The following is a 27950-nucleotide window of genomic DNA, read 5'->3' as shown; positions in this document are numbered from 1 at the left end:
GTATTTGTTCGACGTCGCCACTGCATGGGTCAAGGTTTTTCCTTGCCGCTTGCGGTTTTTGCTGCTGTATATTTTTGTTTTGGGATACCAGCCCGGTTGTGGTTTTGGTTTTTGTGGTTTTTTTAGTACTATATAAAACTATACAGCAGCATTTGGAGTAGTAATCTAATACAATGTAAACCTACAATTAGTCCGCCAAATGATAATAAATACATTTCTTATACATTTCCTGTTTAAAATATCTTGCTAAATATCCTATCACTCTAAAAAATGCACCCCTATATACATACATCTTAATATAATTGAATTATGAATGAAGTTGAAAAAAAGATTCCTGTTTGTTTACTTTCCTTTCATCCCTACGTCACATATTTTATTCATTCATAAAAACTACTAAATGGACTTTACAGGAATTCTTCCAAAAAAAGAACACGAAGAAGAAGAAGATGCAATACAAACAATACAAAAATTAGTACACATACACAAAACTTCCCTTAATTGATGTAAATAAATAGCAACAGATAACCACTGGAGTTATCCCGTTCCCCATTGACAAAAAAATACCCTCCTCTCTCTCTCTCTCTTTCACCCTCTCAACCAGCCCAAAACAGCTGTCTTCTGTAACGGCTGTGGAGTGTTTGTTGGTAAACAAAACCGGATAAGCATGCAACACGTGTTTAGAATGCAAAGGGGGCTATGCTCTGCCAATAAGATAAACAAAATTGCCTACAGTTAGGCGCATGCGTTAAATTAAATGAAAAGAAAAAAAACAAAGAGTCAAGAAGCAACCACCATTTGTCAAAATGACAGTTTAGATAAAACTGCAAAAAAGAGTATCGATTTTCTTTTTTGGTGATAACAGACAGTTGAAATTCTTGTTGCTTACGGGGAAAATCGGGAAAATATTGTGAATATTACAGAACAAACGGAAAGAAAAATTAAAATTGTATTAAACATTTAAAGCATAAGCAAAAGGCTTAAAGAAACACAAAAGAATATAAATGTAGCAAACTTTTGGGTGTTTTCATTGCCATTTTTCGCCACAGCAAGTGCCAAAGTGCGTAGATAAAAATACCATATTTGTTATTTTGACTGCAAGCCTTCGCTTTTTTCCGGCAATGATAAATATGCGACCATATGTGCCCTCAAATCGTATCGCCATACGCGATTCCATTGATGAAGACATTAGCGATGATGTGGACGATGAGGTATTCATCAAAGATTCCAAAACATCTAAGGTATGTTCCGCTTTAAAAAAATCTTTACAGGAAAAATAAAATGACTCCTCTGCCCCCATTTTGCAGATGAGCGAAGAAAAGGGTTTGAAACGCCCTCTGATGGCACCGCGCCGCAAAAACGGCAAAACACACTCATCCTCGCCCATCATGAAAAAACATCGACGCTGTTGTTGGCGTTGTTGTGAACCCTTTTGTTATGGTCTAGCTGCCTTAACCATTGTCATAGCCTTAATCAGCCTGATTGCCCTCATCCTAACCATGGTTCCAGTCTCAATGCAAAAACTCAAAGGTTGGCTTCATCATCAACGGGTGCCCGCCTTACCGATGGGCCTACACGATGACGGTCAACGTTCATACGGTGACAGTATGGGCAGTGAATTTGTTCCTTGTACCCAGATAAGTGTCCAGAAATTATGGTCACGTACATTTCCGCGCATGAACAGTGAAAGTCCGGTACGTAAGGCAGATCTAAATGGTGACGGTGTTATGGATATAGTTTTTGGATTTGGTGTCGATGATAATATCCAATATGAAGGATATCCGCTGCCGAAATGTAAAAGTCCCATACAGGGAGATGAAGTGCCTTGTGAGGGTGGTGTTATAGCTGTGAGTGGGGTGAATGGTGATCTGCTGTGGCAAACATGGAGTGTGGCGAATGTTTTCTCGCTGTTGTGTACATCGGATATAAATCGGGATGGTTATATAGATTGTGTGGCGGCCGGACGATTGGGGGTAAGTGGAAAGTTTTGGGAATTGAAGGCGGAAATGGGTATGTCAATAAGTTTTTAAGATTTTCGGATCAAAGGTATATAGATTATCCAATCCTTTCAATCTGAGTGATGGAGATAATATATCTACTTCTTTAAAATAATGTAGATATGTTATCCACGCTTTGTAGATAATTTATCCACGATTTGTAGATAACTTATTCACGCTTTATAGAAAATTTATCCAGGCCTTCTGATTGATGTAGATAACTTATCCACACCTTCTGGTTGATGTAGATAACTTATCCACGACTTTTAAATAATATGGATAGATAGTTTCCACCTTCTGGATAATACAGATACATTATCTACACCATCCTGATAATCTATACTTTAGGATAAGGTAGATAACATATCTAAGTGATTTGGATAACGTAGACAATATATCTAAATCTTTTGGATAACTTAGATAATTTATACAATTCTTTTGGATATCATAGATAATTTATCCACGCCTTCTAGGTGATGTATATATGTTATCCACGCCTTCTAGATGATGTAGATCAATAACCCACGCTTCTAGATAATATAAATACATTATCCACGCCTTCCAGAAGATGTAGATAAATTATCCATGCCTTCTAGATGACGTAGATAAATTACCCACGCTTCTAGATAATATAAATACATTATCCACGCCTTCCAGAAGATGTAGATAAATTATCCATGCCTTCTAGATGACGTAGATAAATTATACACGCCTTCTGGATAATGTAAATACATTATCCACGCCTTGTAGATGATGTAGATACATTATCCAAGCCTTCTAGATGATGTAGATACATTATCCAAGCCTTCTAGATGATGTAGATACATTATCCACGCTTTCTAGGTGTTGTAGATACATTTTCCACGCTTTCTAGGTGTTGTAGATACATTTTCCACGCCTTGTAGATGATGTAGATAAATTACCCACGACATGTAGATGATGTAGATACATTATCCACGCCTTGTAGATGATGTAGATACATTATCCACGCCTTATAGATGATGTAGATACATTACCCTCTTCTAGATGATGTAGATACATTATTAACGCTTTCTGGATAACGTAGATAAATTGACCTCGCCTTCTGTATAACGTAGACGCATTATTCACGTCTTCTGGATAATGTAGATACCTTATCCACTACCTCTGGGTAATGTAGATACATTATCCACACCTTCTGGATAATGTAGATATACTATCAGCGCCTTCTAGATAACGTAGATACTTTATTCACATCTTCTGCATAATGTAGATACATTATCCACGCCCTCTGGGTAATGTAGATACATTATCCACATCTTCTGTATAATGTAGATACATTATCCACATATTTTAGATAATGTAGATACATTATCCACATCTTTTAGATAATGTAGATACATTATCCACATCTTTTAGATAATGTAGATACATAAAATACAAATTTTTTATGTCTCCTTATCTTCCAGATGATATTCGCCATAAACGGACGCAATGGCAACAATATTTGGGAATTTCGAGAAATAGAAGTGGAGACAAATTCCCCCATCGTGATGGATCTCTATACCATAAATATTGTACGCGATCTCGATGGGGATGAAGTTCAAGAAATAATAGCTGTACATTTGGAAGAACGAGAAGAATCGAAAGCGGGACACATTAAGGTAATTTCGGGTAAAACAGGAAAAGTTATACGCACCATACCGACACCCTACAAAGAAGAAGTTTTCGTACCGATACAAGTTATTACCCAAGAAGATGGTACCGAATTATTACTCATCATTACCGGTGGACAATCAACACCTGGAGGGGTTTATACCATTCGAATGATGTCTTTGATGAAATTTACAAGTGAAAAAGATTTCACGGCCATCTATCGTCATAAACATTCCGGTTTAATGGTTCCGTCGGTACTGACGGACATCACAGGTGACAAAATTGCCGATATTGTTGTGTCATCTTTTAATTCCACAGTAATGGCATTTGATGGTCGCAATTTCTCGATGTTGTGGAATTTCACATTCCATTCAAGTGAAAGTGTTAGTACCATAGTACCGGGTCATTTTAATCATGATGACGTACCCGACTTTATGGTAAAATATAATACTGGACCAGGATTTCCAGTGTATTATTATTCTCAGACAACAATATTGGATGGTAGAACAGGTAAACCGCTACTGGATGCTATGATGACAGATTCAGGTGGTTCGAATAGTCTATTGGGTGGTGTTTCGATATCACAAACATTTGGCGGTGACTTCTTTTTACATTGGCAAATGCAGTGTCGCGATAAAATGGATGCCAAGGATGCATATGAATTTGTACCAGGTGAGGGGAGAAGGAGAGGGGAGTATAATTTTGAAATTTTATTGATTTTTTCTTTGTTATTGCAGATAGCGATATAATTCTCCAGGCCAGAGCTGATACATGCCGCTTGAGATACAACACCTCAAGTGTGGTGAAATTATATGCCATTGCCCGTCATTTGAAGCCACCAGGAGCGGTACTATTTAGTACAGGTATGTGGGGGTTTGTGTTATAAATGGACTCAACTTTTTAACGGGTTAACATACTTCATGAGGATTTATTTGACATATATACAATGGAATTGACATTTAAAATCCACTGGGTTAACGACATCCGGTGCAATGTAAACGTATTATTACGGCAATTTTTCAATCAATATTTACATAATTTTGTTATGTAAATCGATTATGACTGACATCAGCTGGTTGACTGTCATCTATACCACACATGACACATATACACCATTTAGCGCAGCTGACTATTCGATTAACTGTCAAAGTGCATAGTTTCTGCTTGAATTCGATGTGCAAAGTTGCCAACAATTAGAAATTCTACTACAAAAAATTAACAGATGCTCGAATAAAAACCATATGTTTTCGATTTGATATTTAAACATATTTTATGTTTGAACACCATTTGTTTGTCATTTTAATATTTTGTTTGACATTTGAAGTGTCATTTTCTTTGTATCATCCTGATAATCGAGAGGTCTTTATGGTTGACGCGGATATTATCCGCGGAGTGATAGCAGGTCTAATTCAGTCTTTGTGTATTTACACACGAGACCCACATCAAGACATTCACTATCTTTATTATACGAAAATCCCTGTTTGATACGTGAATATCTTGCGGGCCAGAAAATGTATTTAAAAATTTTAACTATTCCAATAATATAAAATATAAGTAATTTAATCGTTAAACAGATATGCTTAGAGTACGTGGGTACCTACCTTGCGGTCTTACCCCACGGTGCTGTAAACACCAGTTAATACAAAGCGTCAACCAACGCCCCATACCGAAATGTAGGTACCAATCGATCACATGTACTTGGACGCGATCACCTCGTTGGGTGAGGAGGACCATCTAAAACTCCTGCCTTTCTATGGGTCAGACACTTAATCATTAGGCAATCATAAAACAGCTAGGTGATCGCATCTGGGTACACCCGCCATCTTTCCAACCAGCTTCTCATGATGGCAACCCCAACTTTGTCCGCCGACTTCTTCTTCTTCCAGTCTGAACCATTGACAATAGTCTTCGTCAGCTTCTCTGCATTTTTGCAATCTCGCTCCATCATATTCTTCCAGTCTGAACCATTGCCTTCATCAGCTTCCCATGATGGCATCTCTACCTTTGTCTGCCGGCTTCTTCTTCCAGCGTGAACCATTGACAATAGTCTTCATCAGCTTCTCTGCATTTTTGCCCTCTCGCTCCATCATTAAGGCTGGACCATCGGCAATTATCTTCTTCAGCTTATCACCGGTCACATTTTCCATTAGCAGCTCGGTACGTTAGACCGTGATCTTCCACAAACCTTTTCATTGTGGCAAAATAGTGGATCTTTCTTGGCTACTCTACATCTTCGACCGCTGTCTTTCTCTTTAAGGCTTCGTTATAACCGCCACTTCGTTCTTACGACGAACGCCGCCTTTGTCCGGGCTTCATTTTTCCCGGCCGCAGTTTCATTATTTATAGCCGCAATCTTCCTGGCAGGAACATCCGTAACTAATGGCCTTTGTTTGCAGGCCCAATCATCTTGTGTTATCGGTTCATCGCCAATGTCTGTCGGCTTCTTTTTCATATCGGCAACACAGTTATCCACTGGTGGCTCACATTTATCAGACATTATTTCCTTATTGATTTGTTCTTGCAATATCGTCCGTATCTTTTGAAGTACTTCCCACTTTGCTATTTCATATTGATCATTTACTTTCTTATTTTTTTTCCACGATATCTCTATTATCCGGGTAGTATATCAAAATATGAAGCCACGCGCCTATTAAAATTGAATTGTGACTCTTCTAGTTGTCCTCGAATCACTACAACAAATCCACAAATCCAAATCCACTTCTCACCGGCCACATCTTCCATTAGCAGCTCGGTGCGTTAGACCGTGATCTTCCACAAACCTCTTCATTGCGGCAAAATAGTCGCTCTTTCTTTGCGATTTATCATCTTTGACTGCTGTCTTCCTCTTTAAGTCTGGATCATCGACAAGCTTCGTTATAACCACAATTTCCATCTTACGATGATTTATCAGGATTTATTGCCGCAATCTTCCTGGCAGAAACATACGTAACTAACGTCCTTTGCTTACAGACCAAATCATCTTGTGTTATCGGTTCATCGCCATTGTCTGCCGGCTTCTTTTTCAAATCGGCAACACAGTTATCCACTGGTGGCTCACATTTATCAGACATTATTTCCTTATTGATTTGTTCTTGCAATATCGTCCGTATCTTTTGAAGTACTTGGCCACTTTGCTATTTCATATTGATCATTTACTTTCTTATTTTTTCCACAATATCTCCATTCTCCGGATAGTATATCAAAATATGAAGCCATGCGCCTATTAAAATTGAATTGTGTCTCTTCCAGTCGTCCACCAAACACTCCAACAAATCTAGATTAAAACTTCTTTTCTATGACAGAGAAGTCTACGATCCGAAGCGACCCGAGTTTTACTCGGCCAACGTCTGTTTCCTCAGCCCATTGTATAAAAACAACAAATCCACATTAGTTTCGAAACTCAATTCATTGAGATTTCTTTTAAATTTCTGGATCTTAAGCCACACAATGTTTAAAATAGCCTTCACCTCCAAATGAAGTTCGATCGGTGCCGAGTCTCTGTCTGCTATGGGTAAGGGACTCCATAAACTCCCACCTTCTATATGTAGCCGCTATGCTCAGAATCGAAACATCCCCGACAAAATGTTTCGCCGTAACCGCCTTCTTCCTTGGCGCAGTCACCTTCTGACTCAGCATTATTTATTTCTTTTTTTTGGATTTCCCACCAAGCTGATAGAATATGTCGAACAAAGGGCGTATTTACACAGAATATGGATTTATAATACAATTTATAAATTAATAACAAATTTTCTTCTTTAGATGACCTTGAAGTCCACTTGAATCGTACACAGCCCAGCACCCTGTCAAATCCTCCACAAAAGACCGCCAAATCTCCACTAAAACATCCAAAACTATTGAAAAAATTGTTGGCCAATAAGGAACTATTGGAACGTGTAGTGGCTGCTGAAAATCTCGAACATTTGGAAAAATCGAAAAGTCAATTCCGCCAAGAAACCGCGCGAGAACGCTTGGTAACCCCCGAATTAATACAAGAAGCTTTAGAGAAAAATGAAATGCCCGCGGTAGATGCCTATGATGCACTGAAGCAGCAATTGAATGTGCCATATTATGGTGTTGGTGGTGGAGCTTTTGGCGGTAATCGGGAACCGATAAGGGAATTTGTAAGTTAACCTCCTAATTATGTAAAATAAATCATTAAATACGAAAACTTTATAAATTCCTGAAACCATTTCTCTCTTTGCAGCAAAAAGACTACGAACTCGAACAACCCCAAAGAGCACCTGCTGACTATGAAAACGCCTATCCTGATCCAGAAATACCCGAACTTGTACCACCGAATGATCATCCGATACGTTTACGTACAAAATATCCCGGAAATCGTGATATACGCAGCGATGTTCCCACATTCGATGATGCAGATGCCAATGCGACATCAAGTCTTCCGGCGGGTGGTGTACCCTCCAACAAACTGGACCGTGACGAACCACTGAGTCTTTGGGATTTAGAGCGTGAAAAAGAAGAACGAGATGCAATGAAGAAACAACAAAACTACGATATCGGAACAAATCAAATTGATGAGCAACAGGATGGGGAACAGCAAGGACAATTTGATGGCTTAAATATTGAAAAGAAGCGTAGACGTCGCCGCCTTCGTCATCTTCATAGAAGGCAAAGCGGAGATGAATCGAGTACAGAATCTGGAAATGGTGGTGATCGCATGGAAAATGATGAATGGTTTTTGGCATCGATATCATCGACGGGAGTCCTTATGAAATCGTTGAATAATACAAGATCATCAATCGATTTTGCATTTGTCCTCAATATTCGAGAATCAGAAGCATTTCCACCGTTGTTCCTGCCACAGGATTTGAATTGTATTGAGGAGAAAATAAGCGCCTATAAAAGTAAGTAAAACTACAGCTGTTCTGCAGAAGCATAAGCACATTTTGGACTTATCAACTTGTTGGCTTTTGAGCTCAGATGATGTTCGGATATTAAACCTTGAATATCTCATTGTTTTTGAAGATTTGTCCCTCGTGGAAACCAAAGACCTCGAACATGCGTTGTACCGCGAGTTATCCTATCTACTGAATATCCTTGTTAGTTGTAGTTTAGTAATATATCCCTTCCTAACCTATTTGTGGATCTCTTTCATGCAATTTGCGTTGGGTTTTGGAGACAAAAAACTTCGAGCGATGCTCTGTCATGAACTCACTGTTCTATTCTCTACCGAAGATCCTGGAGTTTTGTTGTTCTGCAATGTCTCTATGGAGTAATAATTTTTATTACCAGCTTTCCCTTATAAGATCTGTATGACCCCAGCCTGCAATAGGTGAACCACACTTTAAGTATTCACTGTGTCTTTGATCTCTTTCTTCAACTTGGCGGATGCACTGTTTCCATCAATTACGGTATAGCAGAACTCTTCTCTGAATTGCTTCCTGGGTACTTTTGGGTGGTTTCTTTGTCTTTTCTGAGTCCTAATAGAATTACCTGTGTCTTCTTCTTCGGATGAATTCTCAGTCTTCGTTGACCTGTGATTGACGCATCTTTTCTCCTCGCTGGTTTAGCAATATTTTGCCGGTCCAGAAATATAATCCTCTTCGCCGCTTCTGAGAAGGTGAGGGTTCTGGTCATTAGATTAATTTTTTTAGACGGCCATAATAGAATTACCTTTGTCTCCTTCTTTGGATGAGTTCTCGGATCAGTCTCCGTTGACCTGGGATTGACGCATTTTGTTCATAGTACTAGATGACGGTATCCTCCTTTCTTTTCCTCGCTGGTTTAGCAATATTCTGCCGGTCCGGAAATATAATCCTCTTGGTCGCTTTTAAGAAGGAGAAGGTTCTGCTCATCCGTTTAATTTTGATATGTCAGCGCCTTTGGGTACCATTTTCGGTATAGCAGAACTCTTACCTGTATTGTTTCCTGGGTACTTTTGGGTGCTTTCTTTGTCTTGTCCGGACCCTAGTAGAATTACCAGGCTTTTGCTTCGTCTTTTTGGTACTTGAGCCAGCTTTGTCTCCCTCTGTCGATGGATTCTCGGATTAGTCTCCCTCCTTTTCTTCCTCACAGAACTCCCCCTGTATTGTTTCCAGGGTACTTTTGGCTGCTTTCTTTGTCTTGTCCGGACCCTAGTAGAATTACCAGGCTTTTGCTTCGTCTTTTTGGTACTTGGGCCAGCTTTGTCTCACTCTTTCGATGGATACTCGGACCAGTCTCCCTCATCTTTCTCCTCACAGAAATATAATCCCCTTGGCCGCTTCTGAGAAGGTGATGGTTCTTCTCATCCGGCACTGATATGTCAGCGCCTTTGGGCGCCAGTTTCGCTAAAGCAGATCTCTTCCTTGTATTGTTTCCTGGGTACTTTTTGGGGCTTTCTTTGTGTTGTCCGGGGTCCTAATAGAATTACCTTTGTCTCCTTCTTTAGATGAATTCTCGGACCAGTCTCCGTTGACCTGGGCATCTTGTTCATAGTACTAGATGACGGAACTCTCCTTTTTCTCCTCGCTGGTTTATTCTGGAAATATAATCCTCTTGGTCGCTTCTGAAAAGATGAAGGTTCTGTCCATTCGGTTAATTTTGATTAGACGGTACGTTTGGGCGCCAGTTTCGGTATAGCAGAACTCTTCCCAGTATTGTTTCCTAGGTACTTTTGGTTGTTTTCTTTGTCTTGTCCGGATCCTAATAGAATTATCAGGCTTTTGTTTCGTCTTTTTGGTACTTGGGCCAGCTTTGTCTCTCTCTTTCGGTGGATTCTCGGATCTGTCTGCCTCCTTTTTCTCCTCACAGGGTTAGAGGTATTCTGCTGGTCCGGAAATATGATCATCTTGGTCGCTTCTGAGAAGATGAAGGTTATGCTCATCCCGTTAAATTTGATTAGTCGGCACCTTTGGGCGCCAGTTAGCAGTTTCGTGTTTTTCACCAGCTTGGTAATGTCCTGCTCACTTATTCTACAATATTGTCTGCCTATTTGCCCATCCGACATTCAAAGCCGGCCATGTCTTACTTTCTCTGTCTATCCTAGAAGATTGGGTCAGGTTGTATTATTTTTGAATCAGGACTAACAGTTATCTAAGTTTTTTATTTATAATAAAAATCCCTCTTTTTGGTACTTGAGCCAACTTTGTTGCCCTCTGTGAATTGATTTTCGGAAAAGTCTGCTTTGACTTGGTACTTTCGTGACTTGCTCGTAGTAGCTCAAGCTGTTTTTCCTCTTCGCCGGTTTAGCGGTATTCTTTTGGTCCAGGAACTTAATCACCTTCGTCACTTGTCAGGGAGTGAAGGTTCTGCTCATCCAGTTCATGTTGACCAGTTGTCGCCTCTGGGCGCCATATATCAGCTTCGTCTTTGCCACCAGCTTGGTAATGTCCCTGCTCACTTCTTCTACCATCTCATCTGCAACATTGCTCATCCGACAGATTGGGCCAGGTTATATTATTAAGACAAACTATTATCTAAGTTATTTTATCTTGTGAGGAGGTGAAGATTCTTCCTATTCGGGTCATTCAGAACAGTTGTCCCATTTGGGCGCCATTTATCAGCTTTGTAATGTGGCTGCTCTTTTTTAACTGTCTTGTCTGCTTTCTCGCTTTTCCGACATTCCAAAACTTACTTTCTCTGCCTATCCTATAAAATTGTGTCAGGATTATCATCTAAATTTATTAATAATAAAACTCTTCTGGTTTACAGGTTACACCATGGACAATCAACGTGCTTTGCGTCGGCAATTTCTCAAGCAATGCCTCAACGAGCGAATGGTCAATATTAATCCCGAAATGCCCAAATACGAATCGCAATTGGTAATTACGCGGCTAAGCATTACCTGCACCTGTCGTTCATTGCAACCGGGTGAAGTGTGTTCCGAATTGGATGATATCGATACACAGCGATGGACTGAATTTATGGGTAATGATGGCAATGGATTTTACAGAAATTAAACACAAACACCAGAAAACGAAGGGAAGAGAAATTCATCAAGATGGTTGGTTAGCTTTTTATTCACCCAAAAATGAAAAAAAAAGAACGAAAGGTTGCAAAATGTTAATTATTTGCTACAGTATTGAAAGGAAAAACAGTGGCAAAGCTTTGTAACACAAAGCTCACATTTGAATGTCTGTACATCTAAATAGACCTCGAAATGTTGTTTTTTTGAAATAGAAAACAAAACGAGGTCCTTCATATATAAATAAATGTGCACAAAAAAGTTGTATTATTATTTTTTTGTTTACAAACTTTTCAAACATAAAAGAATGCACACAACAATTTTTTTGAGATACTACTTTTTTTAACAACTATGTTTTTTGTTTACTATTTATAAGTATTTTTACATCTGATTTTTTTTGAAAACAATATATAGAAATACGTATTTATGTAAGGTATATTCATACTTTTTGTGAAATATATATAGTTTTATCCATTCAAACCTGTGTAAACACTGTAAAATTTAAAAGCAAAAGAATTTATTTAGATCATAACCTAATACATAAATAAATATATAAATTCAAACATTTTATTAAAACTAGTTAAGATGGAGTTTTTGTTGCAAATTTGACAGAAATATAAGGATAAGTCGATTCCAAAACATTCAAGTTACACCACGTCCCAATAAAAAAGCTAGAATTAATTTAGCGACAATACAAAATGCAACTCTGTGTGGTATAATGCAATATTTACTTAAGGCGTGTATAGACTATTATCTAAATTGAGGTACACAATCCAAGCTAGTCTTAAAAGTTGACAGTCAGCTGTTTTTTTGTTTGTTTCTTATTTTATATTTAACGAAAATACAAAATCAACTCTGGTAGAGGTAATAGGGAGGAAAAATGGGAAACTTTAGGAGAATGTGCATGGCACAATAAATATCTAGTCCATTTAGCGCAGCTGATTTTGATAGTAATGCATAATTTCTGTTTGAATACGAAGTTCAGAGTTGCCAACCATAAAAGCGGATTATAGGATAAAAGCGGAGGATTTATTTGACATATATTCAAAGGAATTGAAAATTTAAACCCACTCGGTTAACCAAATCCGGTTCAATGTAAACGACCTTTAAAACACCAAACCGAAGGCTTTGGGCAGGCACAACCTCCTGTAGGTATGAAGATGGAAACCTGGTGAAAGATACAGAAAGCGTGTTGAGGATCTGGAAGGAGCATTTTGAAAAGCTTCTGGTATCAAATAGTGGTGGTGAAGAAGATACCTAGCCAAGATGAGGTCATAAAAACAATTAATCGGCTTAAGAACAATAAATCAGCAGGTGCCGATGAATTACCAGCCGAATTATTCAAGACCGGTGGTCAGATGCTGGTCAGGAGCATGATTAGTACAATTTGGCTAGAGGAATGCATGCCCAATGATTGGAATCTCAGCATCCTGAGTCCCGTTCACAAAACAGGAGACACAAGGCATGTGCCAACTATAGAGGAATAAGTCTCCTTCCCATCGCATGTAAAGTGCTATCCAGCGTGCTGTGTGAACGACAGAAGCCAATGGTCAATGACATTATTGGACCATACCAATGCGGCTTCAGGCCTGGTAAATCCACCAATGACCAGATTTTCACTCTGGAAAAACCAACGAAAAACACATCGACACTTTCCCCCTATTCGTCGACTATAAAGCCGCGTTCGACAGTGCTGTGCGAACGACAGAAGCCAATGGTCAATGACATTATTGGACCTTACCAATGCGGCTTCAGGCCGGGTAAATCCGCCAATGACCTGATTCTCACTCTGGAAAAACCAAGGAAAAACACATCGACACATTCCCCCTATTCGTCGACTATAAAGCCGCGTTCGACAGCCCTATCCGTTCCGAGGTTTCCAAATCGATGTCATTTCTACAAAACTAATACGGCTATGCCGTATAACTTTAACTGGTACAATGTCAGCAGTTAAAGTTGGAAAGGGCCTCTCGGAGTCCTTCAATACCGAACGAGGATTCAGGCAAGGTGACCTGTTGAAAAAGGTCATACGAGATGCAAATGTGAACAGAAATGACACTCTGTACAACAAATAGCATATGGTACACGCCTACGCCGATAATATCGACATAATGGGTCGAACATTGCGTGCGGTAACACCCACCTTTGAACGAATTGAGAAGGAGTCTGCCAAAGTGGGACTGGCAGCAAATGGCGAAAAAATCAAGCTGATGGTATCAACGCGCAAGACGTCTAGTAGACTCGGACCAACTGTGGATCTTGAAAACTACTGCTTCGAGATAGTAAACGATTTTTTTCTCTTTAAGTATTTGGCCCGCCTCCCGGAAAACGAGTAAAAAAGAGCCACCACCAATAGTGAACGATTTTATATACCTCGGTACCGCCATAAACAAAACTAATAACATTAGCTTTGAAATCCGGAGGAGAATATTATTGGCCAACAGATGTTACTATGGTCTGAGTATGTTACTCAAAAGCAGGGCTACCTCTCGCCAGACCAAACTCACACTCTATAAGACGCTGAAATTACCCGAGCTTCTGTATGGATCTGAAGCATGGGTACTTGCACAAGCAGATGATTCAGCTCTTGGAGTGTTTGAGTGAAAAATTCTCCGGTAGAGCTATGGGCCGATCTGCGTCGATGATGAATATCGTCGTCGAATGAATCATGAGTTATGCCATCTATTCTCGGACATCGACATAGTCAGACGGATCGAGCTGCAGCGACTATGTTGGCTAGGCCATCTTGGGAGAATGGATGTAGATGCCCCAGTTCAAAAGGCATATAGAAGCGAGCCAAGTGATGGTTCACGTAGAAGGGGAAGACCAACAACATCTCGGAAAATGGTCTTTCAATTTGGATGAGATGCGCACAAGACCGACGCGCCTGGAAATTCTTTTAAAGCTTGACTTATGGAACAACTATTCTGTCATTAGCCAGCTAAGTAAGTTAGCCAGCGTTGACGTAAAACTTACTTTTATGAAGATTGTCATCAATAAGAATTAAGCATGTTCGTTATAACCGAATTAAAATAAAAGAAAACTTCAACTTGGGACCTAATAGTTCGTTATAAAAAAAGTTCACCATAAGAGTACAAATTTGTATAAAAAATATGTCTTAAAACTTCGGAAACCGGAAATGTGTTCGCTATAAACAAAGTTCGTTATAGCCGGTTTTCGTTATAAGCGTACTCGTCTGTATAATGTGCCATGCTATAACCTAATCAAAAATATAATTGTACATAAAAGCACATAGGTCAAACGAATCCTATTTATAAAGACCGTGGATTTTTTACATTTTAAATCGAGTGAATTTTCTGAATTTCTTTCATTGAACAGAGTTCATAACCGATATTTGATAACTGTTACTGTATAATTAAAATGTTATTTTTTTATTTGTCACCATAAACAATTAAATAAATCATGTATATATAAACGTGATTTATAAAATGTCACAAATCCTTTTTATTTCCTTCTCCTTGTATCCGTTTTAATCCCTAATTTTCCAATTCTCTGCCAAAAACATTTTTCATCAAGTGTAATTTCCCAACACACACATTCTTTGTGCTATCAAACAACACTGAATGCCTCCCCTGAACTAGAAGAAGCATTGACGTGTCAAAACAGCGTTTTTGTGTTCTGTCTGCCGGATTTCGATTTATTTGCAAAAAAGTCGACAAAATCTGGGCAAACTTTTTTTTTGCGACATTTCACCAACAATTTATTATGAATATTTTGTAAATTTTCTCTGCAAACGAAGCCGAACAAGTAAAGCAAAACAAACACAATGGGTATTTTGGATAAAATTGCCGAAATCGAGCGAGAAATCGCCCGTACCCAAAAGAACAAAGGTATGATATGATGGATGGACGACGACGACAGCAGTCCCAATGAGGTGGCTGGCTGGCCGAAGAAGAAGACAAATTTGTAAAAACAAGGTTATATAGTTTTGAAAAATATTTAATAATTAATTTTTATTGTGCCTGTTCTATAGCTACCGAATACCATTTGGGTTTGTTAAAGGCCAAATTAGCCAAATATCGTTCGCAATTGTTGGAACCCGCAAAGAAGGGTGAAAAAGGTGAAGGTTTTGATGTGTTAAAGAGTGGCGATGCCAGAGTTGCTCTTATTGGTTTCCCTTCGGTGGGTAAATCCACTTTGTTGTCGACATTGACCAAAACGGAATCTGAAGCTGCCAATTATGAGTTCACAACGTTAACATGTATCCCCGGTGTTATTGAATATAAGGGTGCCAATATCCAGCTGTTGGATTTGCCGGGTATTATTGAAGGTGCTGCTCAGGTATGGAGAACAAATATTTTTTTGATTTTATTTTTTTAAAAAGATTTTGAGTGAGAAACCCTTGGATTATAGCTTTAGATTACCGTTTCGGATTCCGTTGTGTATGATTTGAAATATTTTAAGGATTTTGCTGAGGAATCTGTAATAAAAATATGCGGTCTTTACAAATTGTATCCTTGAGAGCCTGCATAATGCCTCCTAATAAATTAACTAACCGGTCTGAAGTATTTTGCTGACCTTTGCTGACTTCTCCTACTAAATTAATTTAGTAATTATGGATCCCAGTTTGTACAATAGATACGGAATTGTTAACCCCCATACAAACAATTTCAAATTCCGGTTCAAGTTGGATCATGGTCCAGACTAATATCTGACTGATCCTACTAAATTAATTTAGTAATTATGGATCCCAGTTTGTATAATAGGGAATTGTTTATCTCCATACAATCAATTTCCAATTCCGGTTCTAGTTGAATCATGGTCCAGACTAATATCGCCGCCAGATTTTAGGTCATTGCAGGTTCTATTCCGTACGAATTTACTTATTGTCTGGCATATCGGATCCTTCTAAGGTAGACAAAGTTCATACAAACCGTAATATGGACTAGTCCCATCTCCAAGTGACAACTTTAAAAGAATACCAAATCGTGTCGCGTCATGGCATCCGCCAGTTTTGATGTTATCACAAGTTTTTGCCCAAACGAATTGTTTATAGCCTGACAAATCGGTTCCGCATATGTTAGACAAAGCCCCTACACCCTAAATTAGAGACTGACCCGCTCTGAAAATCTTGCATTATATCGAATTTGGAGGTTCTTCCTTTAGAGGATCTATGTAGGTTGTTTCACCACAAAGTCCAACATTAAACAGAATAAATCACATATTTTCTCTTCCTAGCTGTTAGTTGACGTTTTGACCTCCTTAGTGGGCAGATAATCTCCCTTAACAGCCACATCTAAATCTGCTATAATTTGTATTTGTATGACTCAGATTGATATCGCCTCCAGATGTGAGGTTATTATAGAATTTAATTCAAACTAACTGATTTTCGTATTACTCATGGGACCCTCATATGGAGACAAGCCCATACATACCATAAAACCGTCTAAAAAACTCCAAGCATTTCGTATTTAAAAGCCTTAACCTATCATTTGATTGTTTGCCTTCAGAGGATCTACCAAGACAGGTTCAAAATTTTTAAATTACTTCCAAAAAACCCCAAAACGCCAAGCATTTCGTATTTAAAACCCTTAACCTATCATTTGATTGTTTTGCCTTCAGAGGATCTACCAAGACAGGGTCAAAATTTTTAAATTACTTCCCGCTTAATCATAATTTCGAACTAATTTCACTTTCTTTACTATCCCTTTTCTACAGGGTAAAGGTAGAGGTCGTCAAGTTATTGCTGTGGCCCGCACAGCCGATTTGGTTGTTATGATGTTGGATGCCACCAAACCGAATGTACATCGTGAATTGCTGGAACGAGAATTGGAATCTGTCGGTATACGTTTGAATAAACGAAAACCGAATATTTATTTCAAAATCAAGAAAGGTGGTGGCCTGAGTTTCAATTCCACCTGTACCCTTACCAAATGTAGTGAGAAAATGGTTCAAATGATTCTGCACTCATTTAAAATTTTCAACGCCGAAGTACTGTTTCGTGAAGATTGTACCACAGATGAATTTATTGATGTTGTTACGGCGAATCGTGTCTATCTACCATGCCTATATGTCTATAATAAAATTGATCAAATTTCTATTGAGGAAGTGGATCGTTTGGCACGTCAACCCCATTCCATTGTGGTTAGTTGTAATATGAAATTAAATCTGGATTATCTGCTGGAGGCATTGTGGGATGCCTTGCAACTGATTCGTGTCTATACAAAGAAACCGGGTGCACCACCAGATTTTGATGATGGTTTGATTTTGAGAAAGGTTAGTAGTGTTCTCTAATACCAAATACATATTAATTAATTCTCGATGTTCTTCTCTTGCAGGGCGTCAGTGTCGAATATGTCTGCCATGCCATTCATCGCACCTTGGCTGCCCAATTCAAATATGCCTTAGTCTGGGGTACTTCCACAAAGTATTCACCACAACGTGTTGGCATTAGCCACATAATGGCCGATGAGGATGTTATACAAATTGTTAAAAAATGATAAATACGTTTTACGTCTATTTATGCAAATATTTTGGCGCTTCTTTCTTCAAACAAAACACAAATTGAAACTGGGTCATTGATTTTTTTTATACATTTAATTATTGTTTTTATGAATTGGTTTATGGCCGATATAACCGGCGGGCCACATTTTTGTTTAAATGTCACAGGTTCTCCATAATGTCGTTATCCTTTTGAATCCGAAAAAAATCATTTTTATATATCATGAAAAAATAAATGCAAAACTATAGAAAAAGTTAAATTATTGACATTATCCGATGCTGGGGCTGACATAACACACAAAACAATTATATAAAACAATTTAGTACTCAAGGAACTGCTATTAAAAAATAAAATATAAAGAGAGAAAGTAAACATGTTACAATAACATTAAGAAAACTGGTTGTTTTAATGTTTGGAATTCTTAAAGCAATAATCATGGATCTCTTTTCAGGATTCAATAAAAGTGAAACATATTTTAAGGGACAATAAACAAAAATTATTATGGCTTAATAAGCTAGGGATTTTAAGGATCAATAAGGTCAGGTTTATAAAAAAGTACATTGATCTTTAAGAAATTAAAAATAGATCAGAATTCTAAATATTGACTTTAGCAGATATGTACAGGTTCCACACTTAGTTCCATTACCATCACCACCACTAATTTTAGTACCAAAAACCCTTTAGTCCTTCTTTCTAAATCTCTGTCAGTGACCCACATTACAAATTTTTTGTTTCCTGCTCTCTTCGTTAGCCAAATCCAAATTGTTCCAAATTTAATGAATTTAATACTACAGTTAATACTAGTTAATACTACACTTCAACATTAATCTAAATTCCAAATCACAAGATTCAACCAAATCCAAATGGTTCCAAATTTAGTACCATTTAGTACTTTTCATACTCATAAGTTAAAATGTCTAAAACTAAATTAATCCTAATTCCACCAACGCCCAAATTGTACCAAATTTAATACTTTTCATACTCATAAGTACAAATTTCCAAATTTACTTAAATCCTACTTTCAAATAGTAATCGTAAGACCACATCTATGAATATCAGCTCCGTCTGTTCATTAAAAACCAAATTATACCACATTTGGTATAATTCTGTCCTTTTCGTACCTATATTCCAAACTTATCCCAATATTCCAATCCTGCTTTCAAATAGTAATCAAAGTCCAAATTTAAGAATTCCAGCTCTGTCTTCACATATTATACCAAATTTGGTACCATTCTGTATTTTTCTTACACTAATAGAGTAACCTAAGTTGGAACTTTCAGGATTCGAGTTCTACCCGTTCTCCGATGTCCAAATTGTACCAAATTTTGTGATTTTCGTACCCATAAGTACAAATTTCAAAAACTACCTCAGTCGTGCACTGCAATAATACTCTTAAGTCCACATTTAAAGATTCCAGTTCTATCCGTTCACCAACATCCAAATTGTACCAAATTTAGTACCATTTATTACTTTACGTAGACGTAAGTACGAATTTCAAAAACTTCCTCCATTCCACATTGCTACAGTAATTTAAATTATAAATTTCAGGATCCCAGCCCTATTCGTGCAAATAGTTCCAAATTGTACCATATTTAGTACCATTTAGTACTTTTCGTATTTATGGGTTTGAATTTCCAACACTGCTTAAATCCTATACTCTAAAAGTAATTTTATTTTCAAATATAGATTCTCAATCTTGCTTTGTAATTGTAATTTAAATTCAAAATTTCAGGATCTCGGCCCTATCCGTTCGCACAAAACCAATTTGTAAACTATTTGTTACCATTTAGTACTTTTTGCTTATATAATTAAAAATTTCCAATCCAACTCTCCAAAAGTAATTTTAATTCCAAAATTCTGGAGTCCAGCTCTATCCGTTCACACATAATCAAGTTGTACCAAATATAGTATCATTTAGTACACATAAATACTATGCTTCCATATCTCAATTCTATATTCCAACAGCAACCATTATTCTAAATTTTAGGTTTCCAGTTCTCTCCGTTCACCCAAATCCAAATTGAACCAAATCAAGTGCCGTTTAGTACTTTTGGTACACATAAATACGAATTTCCAAAGATGTCTTTATAGGTCAATCTTCAACAGTAATCTTTATTCTAAATTTCAGGATTTCAGCTCTATCCTTTCAAGCAAAATCCAAATTGTACTAAAGTTAGTACCATATAGTACTTTTCGTGCCAATAAGTACAAATTTTCCAATCTACTTCAATCCTACACTCCAACTGTCAGTTTAATTCCCAATTTGAAGACTCCAGCTCTATCTGTTCACCCAAATCCAACTTACAGCAAATTTAGTACCATTTAGTACTTTCGTAAACATAAGTTAAACTTTTTAAAGCTACCTCAATCCTGTAATCCAATAGTAGTTCTATTTCCAATTTTCAAGATTCCATATATTTACGCTCAGCTAAATGCAAATAGTACCAAATTTAGTACCATTTAGTACTTTTTATACATATAAGTACGAATATCTTAAACCATTCCCATACATCAACACCACATCCCAATCTGTATTCCATACAAAAGTTCAAGATTTTAGCTATATATGTTCAAAATATATACAATTAGAACAAAATTTAGTAACGTTTAGTACTTTTCGTACACTTAAAAGTTCGAATTTCCAAAAACCCTTTTGTACACCTTTCTAACATTCCATCAGTGACCCACATTCCAAATTCTAGCTCTTCCCGTTCGACTAATACAAAGGGTACTATATTTGGTACATTTTAGTACTTTTCGTACCTTTCTAGTTTGAATTTCCAAAAACCCAGCCTTATCTCACCACTACACATCAACAACAACCCACACTCAAAATATCAAGCTTCTAGCTTCAGCCGCCTCGTCTGGGCGATGTCTTTGAATTTTACGAAAGAAAAATAATTGAAGACCTCCTTTCGCCCATAGTATCCCATAATTACAAATCGTTTTTTTTATCCATACAATTTATTTATTCTTTATTTAAATTTATATTACACAAAAATACAAAAATAAAATTTCAACATTTGTTTTTTTATTTATAAATTAAAATTACAAAAACGGCAATATCCAATATGGTCACAAACCATATTGACAACGGAAATTGCCAGTTTTTCTTCAACTAGATACTCTTGCTTCCTCAAAACAAACCTCCTTACTTCCCCTGCTGGGTTGCCGAACCCTGGGTACCCGAGTGGAGTGTTGTATTTCCAAATGATTTACCAAAATTACTTATCGCTGTGATGTTCGAGAATGGTGTTGGTCCTGCCGTAATACGTGAGGTATCCACTTTCGCTTCGGGTTTATCTAATTTGGCAAAGACATCGGAATTATCACGTAAACGATATTTACGTAAATTTAAATATTGTTCCTTTTGAGCCTCCACTTTCTGATGGAGTTCATGCAGGCGTCCCGCTAAAGAAATGAAACTTTCATTGATTTGTTGGAAACCTCGCTTCAGATCTTCGGGAGCAACATTTTGTGGATTGGTCAGAGAGTGCATATGGCGTTCGGTGAGGGCAATTTGTTGACGGAAATTTATTAAATCATGTTCATATTTGGCCACTAAATTCTGAAAGAATTGGAAGGGGGCATTGTTTTCGAATTGTAAACCCACTGGGGTATCCTGGGTACGTTGAGCCATTTCCACAGATTGTATTGTTTTGGAGGTTTCTTTGCGTAGTAATTTAATTTGATTGTAATTGGCTTCAACGGAATTTGCGATTTCTTGTAGGGCCCATTGTAGATTCATTATTTCACTGGAGACATTTGTTAATTTCGAGGTGGATGTACGACCAATATCGGAGGACAGGGTTTTTTGTGTTTTAATATATGTTTTGAGCGAGTCGACGGTACGGGCTATTTCATCGGGTACTTGTGTCTCTTTGACTTTAATATCTTGTTTGGATTCGCCAGGTTTGGGTTTATTCGAGCTGACATCAATGCCTCCCAAACCTACAAAAGGTGCTGGTGCAGTGGCGGGCGCTGCTGTTGTTGCGGGTTTGCCAAAAAGACCTCCACCACCAAGTGTGGTTGTGGTGTTTGTGCCGAAATTTAAACTGGCCGAAGTTGTGGTTGCCGGTTTGCCAAAAGAAAAGTTCGTTCCAGTTGCAGCTGCTCCCCCTAGTCCACCCAAGGTTGGTAAAGTGCTAGCCGCGGAAGTTGCAGCAGTGCCGGCACCAAAAGTCAATATGGGTGCCGCACTGGCGGCGGGAGCAGATGATGCGGCCCCAAAACCAAATGTGGAACCTGTAGCCGCCGCTGGCGCCGTAGATGTTGCTGCCGTACTTGTCGGTGCTCCAAAACTAAAAGAGGTACTGCCAAAAGCCGGTGCTGATGTTGCCGGGGTTGCGCCAAAAGCTGGTGTTGTTGTTGTACCCAAGGTGGGTGCTGCAGATTGTGCACCAAATGCCGGTGTAGCTGCTGTACCAAAAGCTGGCGCTGCAGAAGCAGCTGGTGCTCCAAAGCCTCCTAACGTAGGGGCAGCTGTGGTTTTTGGCGCTCCAAATGAAAATCCTGTTGTCTGTGCAGCTGGCGCCGCTGAGGCTGCCGGTGCTCCAAATGAAAAACCAGCTGTTGGTTGTGCTGCCGGTGTACTACCGGCTGCTGGTGCTCCAAATGAAAAGCCAGACATTATTCGATCGCGATTAATTTAAAACTTATAATTTAAAGACGCTTGTTGCAATTTACTATTTCGCCAAATGAAATTGAAATAGGGATAAGTAAATCGACTTTTACTCACGACTACGTATCCCTAGTGAAACAAACGTGATTTTGTTCTGCAGAAAAAAATAAAAACGTTCCACCTGATAACGAATGGGAGGAGAAAACAAAATGACCGATAAAGATGGACTCAAAGTGGTATAATCGAAATATTACGAATGAGGTGGGATGGAGCCTAAACGAGAACCGTATTGTTTACAACACAAACACTCACAGCAGCTGCAGTCAGAGCCATACTGAAATGTTAACGAGTGACGGCGTTGTTATATGCATGTTGACAACGAAGAAGTTAGCTGACGTAAAACGATCAGCTGTTTAAGGTGTGACCATTTAACAATTGGGGGGTTTGGAATGTAATTGATTATAAATTAAATAGCATTAGTCGGTAAAAGGGAAAACATCGTTTGTCGACTGTAGAAGACGAAAGACAGTAAAGGCAATGTGATTGTGATGACGGCGTCATATGTTTGCTCCCGCCAAATAGTCATTCACAATAGAGATATAATGATTATCATTTCATTGTGAGTGTCAGTAACAGACGTTTTAAAGGAATTAATTTAAAATTGTTATAAAATATAATAATTTTTAATATAAATTATTAAATAAAATGTATGAATAAACTGTAAAATTATCTTAAATTAAATTAAATTAATACTATTAAATTAAAAAATTAATATTTATATTAAATATTATTGTTTTATAAATATATTTGTTTTTTCTAAAAACAAATTAAACAAACAACTGTTAAAAATAAATCTGTTATTCGTACCTATCATTAAATAAAATCTGTAAATGGTTTAGGAGCTTCTTTGTTTTACAATCCTAATTACTGGTTTATTGTCTCGACACATATGAATGGTATCTCATACGTGGTCGTATTCATTCAAGCATGCATATTTTATTTGCTCCAATGATTATCATTCTCATTATCCTTATTCCACGCTGATAGGCATAAGTAACAAATGCCATTGGGTAGACAAATATAAAATTTCTTTATCGAGATTTGGCAAACAATTATTGTCGTTTTTCGGCAAATATTTTATTATTCATTAGAGATTCGGTACAGATGTTTTATTTCAATAATAATTTGTGCCCACAACTAAAGCGGGAAATTGCGTATGTTATTGTTGGAGGTGATTTTTTAAATTTTATTTTTGAGCCTCCCGAAATAAAGATTTTGTTAAAGTGGCGCCCGAGTGTGAGTTTCATATGAACTTTCAATAAAATTCAATCTTCTGCCAGGAGTATAATTGAGAGTAGGAATATTGAAGGCCCGATGGAGAAATTTGCGCCATGAAAAACTTAGTCGAAAAATGGCAGAATTTGGTTTTGTGCGGAATTACATAATAATGTTTGAAATTTTAGATGCAAGAGTATACCGAACCCGATTTATATCAATATGCAAAGCGAATTTTTCTTCTTCTTTGTTATTTTCTTTTTGACTTTCGATAGCTAATTTGGATTCGCATTAGATATCGGATGCGGTTATGTCAAGTTTGATGACATCGATATCAAAACTCATAATTTGACCCCATGTATCTTAAAGATCGCTCTAAAATACAATTCCTCATATTGCTACGAGAAATCTTCCGATCATCTGGTTTAATGTTGAGTTTAATGAGGCCACAGACCTTAAAAACAGATTGATTTTCTAAAGCGAAAGTTCAGTTAAAACTTTCAAAATAAGCTGTGAGTGCACAGATGCTATCGCATCTCCCAATGTAGACATACTATTCAACCACTCTTAAAATGTACGTCATATGCAACTACTCGTATAATTGGCGCCCAAACGTGAACGACATATAAAGAGTGACCTAGAATTCCAACCAGGGATTACACTACGATTTTAGAAAGAAATCGTACCAAAATATATTCCCACCATGCTACAAGTGATTTTTGATCGTACGTAAATACATAAAACATGACTTTGATAGGTGAAAATGTGCTTCATCGAAATTTTGGATCACATTTCTCCAAACTTTCTGAAACGGATTTTGTCCAACCGTTTCAGAAAATTTGTAGTCCATTTACAAATGTCCGTCTGTCTGGCCCGCTGCGATAACTCTCGAACTTAGTTCAAGTTCGAACATGGGGACATGGGGAGTGGACCCCTTCTAGTACCTCCCCCACAAAATCGTCAATACAAATCTGAAACCTCTTTGATAAAAACATATCTTATAATAAAACCAGTGTGCAATTCCGAAGACCTGAGGGTATATATCTGTCGGTAACACCGACTGACACTTTTTTACTTGTTTACTCTTAACAAAGCAAAGTGGCGCCCAAGTGTTTTGTTTTCACGTTGTCAAAATAATCAGGAAAGTCATGTTGAAATGTTCGATTCCAGATAGATATGTATGCTGGATAGAAACGAATGAATAGATCTGTGCAGCTTCTGACTTTTTAAAGCGATAACACAATGTTTGCCTATACAAGACACAGTGAAATGTAACTTTCCATCCGGATTCATAATCAAATCCCTCAAAATATCCTATGAAAGTGCAGAGGCCATCGTACTTCCCAATTCAACCCATCGATATCAATATACACTAGACTAATTTAATACAAATCAGAATTGGCGCCCAAATATGAACTATTTGTAAAGTTTCTAAAAAAGAGTGATCTATTAAGGTGGTGCCCAAATATTTGGAATATGAAACTCAAATTAAGTGGGTTCCCTTAATGCGAATGATTCATGGACAGCCTCCAACCTCATAAGCCATATTGTGGAACAGGGTATTTTCTGGCTCTGATTTCTGGCTGAAAGGGAGAATTTCAGAAAGTTGTAATAATTTATTACTTCATTTGCAGAAATTGGCGCCCAATGTCAGCTGGGACATTATTAATTCAAATTTCAGAGATGTGTAAAAGGACAATAACAGATTTTTTTTATTTTCATTGTTTGAGGTACATCAAATGAATCTACTCACATCTTGCTACGAGAGAACTTTCTGTACGGAATGTATGGTTATTAGTAACAACCACTCGGACTAATGTCCATTGGAGAAAAGATAGCGAGAGAAGACGAGTGGAGAAATGGTTATTTTAGCCATCTCAGATTTTTGACAAAGCCTGGAATCTGGTTGGGGTCTATTTTAGAGAAGAATATCTTATCTTCCAAACTGTTTATGTTTTCTGCCAATCAGCGATGGTCATTTACAGAGGATATGTTCAATTGTTTCTAGTTCTTCTTCGTCCTCACATAGACGACAGTAATCCTCTCCGCTGGAGTCACACTTCGAAGTGAGAGATCTATTCTTGCAGTGACCTGTTATGATCCCCACAATGGTTTTGATCTCTCTCTCTCTCTCTTATTATGTGCCAGCAGCGAGGACGTTCTTTTGCGAGAAAATTCAGGCCAGATAGGTTTTGAGATACTGCAACCAGGTTCTCTCAACCATCTGTTGCCGACTACCTCGCAGTAGAACAAGCGGATTTTGCCAATGAAATAGCCAATGGGTGGTTTCACAGACCTCTCAATCGGAAGATTGGACGATTGTGAGCCGCCTCGACCAAGCTCGTCATTCCCTTCAATGTCACTATGTCCTGGAACTCAACATAAGCTAACTATCTGTCGTATATCATTTAGAGCGGACTTGCAATCACGAACTGATACACGACTTCACCGCCTTAAGGGCCGCCTGACTATCGATATATATAGTCACCGGTCCCGAAATGTCGGCAGTAAGTGATTTTACTATCTCGGCCGCTTACGTGATTGCAAGGATTACACGACCTCACCGCCTTAAGGACCGCTCGGCCGCTTTCGTGATTGCAAGGATTACACGACTTCACCGCCTTAAGGGCCGCCTGACTATCGACATATATAGTCACGTAATGTCGGCAGTAAGTGATTTTAATATCTCGGCCGCTTTCGTGATTGCAAGGATTTTTGCTTGAAAAACGCTGCAAAGGTTATTAAGTTTTTATGAGTTATATGTTTCTAATACCCTACAGTAAACGCTTGCACCAGTGCCTTCCTCCATCTTTGACTGTAAAGAATGACAGACCTGGCAGAGGTAAGGAGCCACTAGTCCAGGATTCCCTACTAGGAAACTGTACTTTGATGTCATTAAAGTCTATGTGAGATGGAACATTATGTTATGTTTAGGATACTAGAGTGACCACAGTTCAGCGATTTCCATGCATCTGTTTCCCGGAGCCTCATAGCACACCTGGCCGCCTGAAATTTAATCAGAATGTCCAGTGGTTGGAGATTCAAGATTGCATTCAAGGCTACCTGTGGTGTACTTCCTAATGCTCCGGTGATCAGGATTGAAGCCGGTCGCTGTACTATACACCAGATGTATTGAATAGATGTATTGAAATTTCATAATAAAGTTCAATATTAATTCATAAATTCTCATGTGAAAGTCAGGAACTGTAAATTAATTACTAGAATTTCAGAATAATATATACATAAATCAGTCGATTGGATTCCTACGAGGTGTGCATTTTAAAAAAGGTCATGATATTACTGTAGATTATGTGAATACTCCGATACCATAATCTTTCCAAACACAGATGAGCCGAATCCTACAAAACAACAATGAATTCGAATCCTACAATTAAATAATACAAATCGTCAACATGAAAGAATATAGCTAATTCGTTTAGAGCTCTTTAAAATTTGATTTATTTATTTTTCAGTTGAATGCTGACTCCAATCTCTTCACAGCATGCTATCTATTTCGGCTGCCTTTTATGCAGGCAAACCAAAACAACCCCCTCCATCCCTTCATCATTAATGTGACATTTCAAAAATGACCATTGTCCATGGTCGGACGGAATGATCATAATTTAATGATTTTTATTATGAATCATTTAACATGGAACACATTTCGAAATGTACAAAACTTGTGTGTGGCATGCAACAAACATACATATTTATTATGTTACATTTCATATCAATGGCATGCAAAACCAGAACATAATGAGGGTTATAATGATTAGTACGATTTGCCTGATACCATAGCGGGGGAATCATTTGTTAATGCAACCCCTACCCCATCCCAGCGATAAATTTGTGTTAAGGATTCATTTGTGGCTAATTATGAGCCGGGAGATAGGTACCTCATGCATTCCATTATGCCTGGAGTAGATCGGATAGCTACTAACAATAATAATAAGGTCAATATGTTTCATATCATCATCATCATTGGCATATAGAATTGTCATTAGGTCGTTGTTGGTGTGTGTGTGTGTATGTGTGCGTGTCAGTGGTTAATATTTT

At 37.9% G+C, this 27950-nt stretch overlaps 3 protein-coding genes across 3 annotated transcripts; 2 read left to right on the top strand and 1 right to left on the bottom strand.

Moving 5' to 3' along the window:
* The first annotated feature begins 1038 nt into the window (after positions 1-1038).
* LOC133323536 (uncharacterized) lies at positions 1039-11531 on the top strand. The gene is made up of 7 exons (XM_061532454.1): positions 1039-1238; positions 1305-1970; positions 3443-4301; positions 4367-4492; positions 7389-7750; positions 7834-8494; positions 11283-11531. The coding sequence occupies exons 1-7, from the start codon at positions 1119-1121 to the stop codon at positions 11528-11530; spliced, it is 3042 nt and encodes a 1013-aa protein (XP_061388438.1). The 5' UTR covers positions 1039-1118; the 3' UTR covers position 11531.
* A 3722-nt stretch (positions 11532-15253) lies between these two features.
* Positions 15254-18045, top strand: LOC133323533 (developmentally-regulated GTP-binding protein 2). Its single transcript, XM_061532451.1, has 4 exons — positions 15254-15386; positions 15530-15837; positions 17215-17772; positions 17835-18045. Exons 1-4 carry the CDS (start codon positions 15323-15325, stop codon positions 17994-17996), a joined length of 1092 nt encoding a protein of 363 aa, XP_061388435.1. The 5' UTR covers positions 15254-15322; the 3' UTR covers positions 17997-18045.
* A 3104-nt stretch (positions 18046-21149) lies between these two features.
* On the bottom strand, positions 21150-22628 carry LOC133323534 (nuclear pore complex protein Nup58). The gene has a single exon (XM_061532452.1). The coding sequence runs from the start codon at positions 22626-22628 to the stop codon at positions 21150-21152; it is 1479 nt and encodes a 492-aa protein (XP_061388436.1).
* Positions 22629-27950: the final 5322 nt, after the last annotated feature.

The sequence above is a fragment of the Musca vetustissima genome, unplaced genomic scaffold, assembly GCF_032173495.1.
Source record: "Musca vetustissima isolate MV318-11 ecotype Yass unplaced genomic scaffold, APGP_CSIRO_Mvet_v1 utg25624, whole genome shotgun sequence".
NCBI lineage: Eukaryota > Metazoa > Arthropoda > Insecta > Diptera > Muscidae > Musca > Musca vetustissima.
The sequence above is the reverse complement of the archived record's forward strand: the minus strand, read 5'-3'. Positions and strand labels throughout refer to the sequence as shown.

What these genes read in the sequence shown, in the direction of transcription:
- LOC133323536 (XM_061532454.1), top strand. Translation starts at nt 1,119, where the DNA reads ATGATAAATATGCGACCATATGTGCCCTCAAATCGTATCGCCATACGC. An exon ending in TGGCGGCCGGACGATTGGGG is followed by an intron (nt 1,971 to 3,442) that starts GTAAGTGGAAAG and finishes CTTATCTTCCAG; the next exon opens with ATGATATTCGCCATAAACGG. An exon ending in GGGAACCGATAAGGGAATTT is followed by an intron (nt 7,751 to 7,833) that starts GTAAGTTAACCT and finishes CTCTCTTTGCAG; the next exon opens with CAAAAAGACTACGAACTCGA.
- LOC133323533 (XM_061532451.1), top strand. Translation starts at nt 15,323, where the DNA reads ATGGGTATTTTGGATAAAATTGCCGAAATCGAGCGAGAAATCGCCCGT. An exon ending in CCGTACCCAAAAGAACAAAG is followed by an intron (nt 15,387 to 15,529) that starts GTATGATATGAT and finishes CCTGTTCTATAG; the next exon opens with CTACCGAATACCATTTGGGT. An exon ending in ATGGTTTGATTTTGAGAAAG is followed by an intron (nt 17,773 to 17,834) that starts GTTAGTAGTGTT and finishes CTTCTCTTGCAG; the next exon opens with GGCGTCAGTGTCGAATATGT.
- LOC133323534 (XM_061532452.1), bottom strand. Translation starts at nt 22,628, where the DNA reads ATGTCTGGCTTTTCATTTGGAGCACCAGCAGCCGGTAGTACACCGGCA.